The sequence below is a fragment of the Vollenhovia emeryi genome, unplaced genomic scaffold (assembly GCF_000949405.1).
Source record: "Vollenhovia emeryi isolate VEMERY1.0 unplaced genomic scaffold, V.emery_V1.0 DF944223.1, whole genome shotgun sequence".
NCBI lineage: Eukaryota > Metazoa > Arthropoda > Insecta > Hymenoptera > Formicidae > Vollenhovia > Vollenhovia emeryi.
Window position 1 is genome coordinate 1 of NW_011962143.1, and position 2,643 is coordinate 2,643.

At 43.7% G+C, this 2,643-nt stretch overlaps 1 protein-coding gene across 1 annotated transcript; it reads right to left on the reverse strand.

Moving 5' to 3' along the window:
• Positions 1 to 779: 779 nt before the first annotated feature.
• Positions 780 to 2,183, reverse strand: LOC105563802. The gene has a single exon (XM_012015712.1). The coding sequence runs from the start codon at positions 2,181 to 2,183 to the stop codon at positions 780 to 782; it is 1,404 nt and encodes a 467-aa protein (XP_011871102.1).
• Positions 2,184 to 2,643: the final 460 nt, after the last annotated feature.

Below are 2,643 nucleotides of genomic sequence, written 5' to 3' on the forward strand. Positions count from 1 at the left end.
ATGAAAAAAAAAACTTTTCAATTCGACCAGTTTTCGCGAAGTACGCTTATTTGAAATTCGCCAAATTTTGATGTAAATTTCTTGTTGCGTTAATTTTTTTGACCAGTGTATTTCTGAAGCGTCTCAGTTAGCTTCTCGTACGTTTCTGTACTAGGTTTAGTCGGTGCTATTTCATTCTTGAGCACACTATATGCACTAGGCCCAAGGTGATGTAGCAAATAAGCCACCTTGTTTGCCGCCGAAATATTGAATATTTGCACGGCTGCTTCAAAACGTTCCTGCCACTCGGACCATGGTCCATTGTCCGGTGTGAACGCTTCCATACTCGAACTCCCCGTTATTGCGCTTGCCATTTTGCTTGACTCTTGCACAACAACTTTATCTTCCATGAAAATTTACAACTTGTTGCATTGCACGCAACAATGTTCGTTATCGAATATGACTGCCACACGTGCTTGCAAGTTCGTGCGCACAACACTTCCCACGACACAAAATAATCCTCGTCGCCAACTGCTGTGTATGTAGGTAGCCAATGTAGGCTCGTGGGTATGGAAGAGACGTGGGAATCGTCTTTAGGAAGAAATGAGGCACAGGTATAGCTTAACACCATAACAACTATATCTATATTGCTGAGCCGTTACATACGTCTGGATTGTACGGTGGTCCAGAACGTTCTCTGTCGAGTCGGGGAGAAGCCGGTAGCATCTTCCCGTAACGGTACGGTCACGTGGCTCTGCGCGCATGCAGTGCCACCGCGTTGAGCCAATCGTAGGGCTCCGCTAATCGCAGACTGCTCGGACAGTCTGCGCGCTCGCAGCTGTAATGGCGCGTTTACATGAACGCTGCCCAACAATCTCGTTGCGCAAGGTACGAGCTTCTTCGATGGTATTCGCACCAGTTAACAAATCATCGACATATAAATGCGTCTTGATTACTCGGGCCGCGTTACAATATGTGTTACACTCGTCATCAGCGAGTTTTTGAATCGTGCGTATGGCTAGAAAAGGTGAAGATGATACCCCGAACGTAAGTGTATTAAGTTGTAAGGTTTGTATTTGATCGTTTTGACGCCAAAGTATACGTTGATATATCCTATCATCCTCGTGTAACAATATCTGCCGATACATTTTTTCTATGTCAGCGGTAAGGACATATTTATATGTACGGAATTGAATCAAGTGAGTAAACAACGAGTCTTGGATGGTCGGTCCTACCATGAGCAGGTCATTCAACGAAACACCGTTATTCGCTTTCGCCGATGCGTCAAAAACTACACGGACCTTGGTGGTGTTGCTCGAAGCTTTAATTACTGGATGGTGTGGCATGTAAAATCCACTATGCAAAGAATCATGTATCAAGGTCATTTGCTTTAAATCTACGTATTCCTGTAGTACTTGTGAGTAAGCCGTCTTCAAAGTCAGATCTGAGTTAAGTCGTCGTTCGAGGGAATTTAAGCGCTTGAGAGCCGCGGTTCGTGAATCTCCGAGGTGCCGATCGCGCTCGCGAAAGGGCAATCGTACGATATATCGTCCGCTAGGATGACGTGTTACGTGTTTTGTGTAATGAGCTTCGCACTCGAGTTCTTCAATGGATTTCAATGTTCCAACGGATACTTCCTCGATTTTCCAGAATTGCGCGATTTGCTGTTCTAAGTTAGTTAATCGACACATTACCTTATTTGAACGGTTCGGTGTAGTCACCCCGCCTGCGACGATCCAACCCAGACGAGTTTTTTGTAAATATAAATCATTAGTTATTGTAGACAAATCGATTTGGCCGATGGAGAATAATGATAACGTCGAGCCAGCACCAATCAAAAGATCAATCGGTCGTGGTAAATGAAACTCGGAGTCGGCTAATTTAATGTTTGGCGGTATATTTATGATTTCTCGGGAAAACACCTCCGACGGAACTAAATCAGCGATCATTGGAACCAATAAACATGGCAGGCGTTTACGAAAACCGTTGTATAGAGATTGAATCGTGACATGCCCGGTGCCCTTTGATGTGGTGTTTATTGCATTGATAGCGCCGATTTGTATGGCGCATGGACTTACAGGAAGTTTTAAACGTTTCATGAAATTTTCGGAAATAAAATTGGTGGAAGCGCACGTGTCCAATAAGGCTCTCCCTTTAATTAGATTGTGATCACGATCCTGCACAAGAACAATCGCGGTTGTCATTAATTGTGGAGTGAAGTCTGGTGAAATTATAGCCAAGCATGTCGTTATACACTCCCTTTCTGTCACTAGTCATTCACTTGGCGCGTCTTTATTGTCAGTCGTGATGGCCGTTGCAGATGCGGCTGCGCTTTTATTTAAATGTAAAAGTGTATTGTGACGTTTGTGGCAAACGGTGCAAGTAGAGTAATTACAGGCTTTACCTAAATGTGAGCGTAGACAATTGTAACAAAGTCTCGCGTTCTTTACGAATTCGATGCGTTTAGGTACGGTCATCTGTTTGAATTTCTCGCATTTGAATAATGGATGCTGTTTAGTTTTGCACGCCTTACAATTATCGAACGTATTGATCATGAATGTTTTATTCAGAATTTTCCCCTTCTTTGCCGGAGGAGAAAGCTTATCGTCATCTTGTTTAACCGATCCCGAACGTGTGCGCTTAGATAATCGTACCGCTGTTCTA

What these genes read in the sequence shown, in the direction of transcription:
- LOC105563802 (XM_012015712.1), bottom strand. Translation starts at nt 2,183, where the DNA reads ATGACAACCGCGATTGTTCTTGTGCAGGATCGTGATCACAATCTAATT.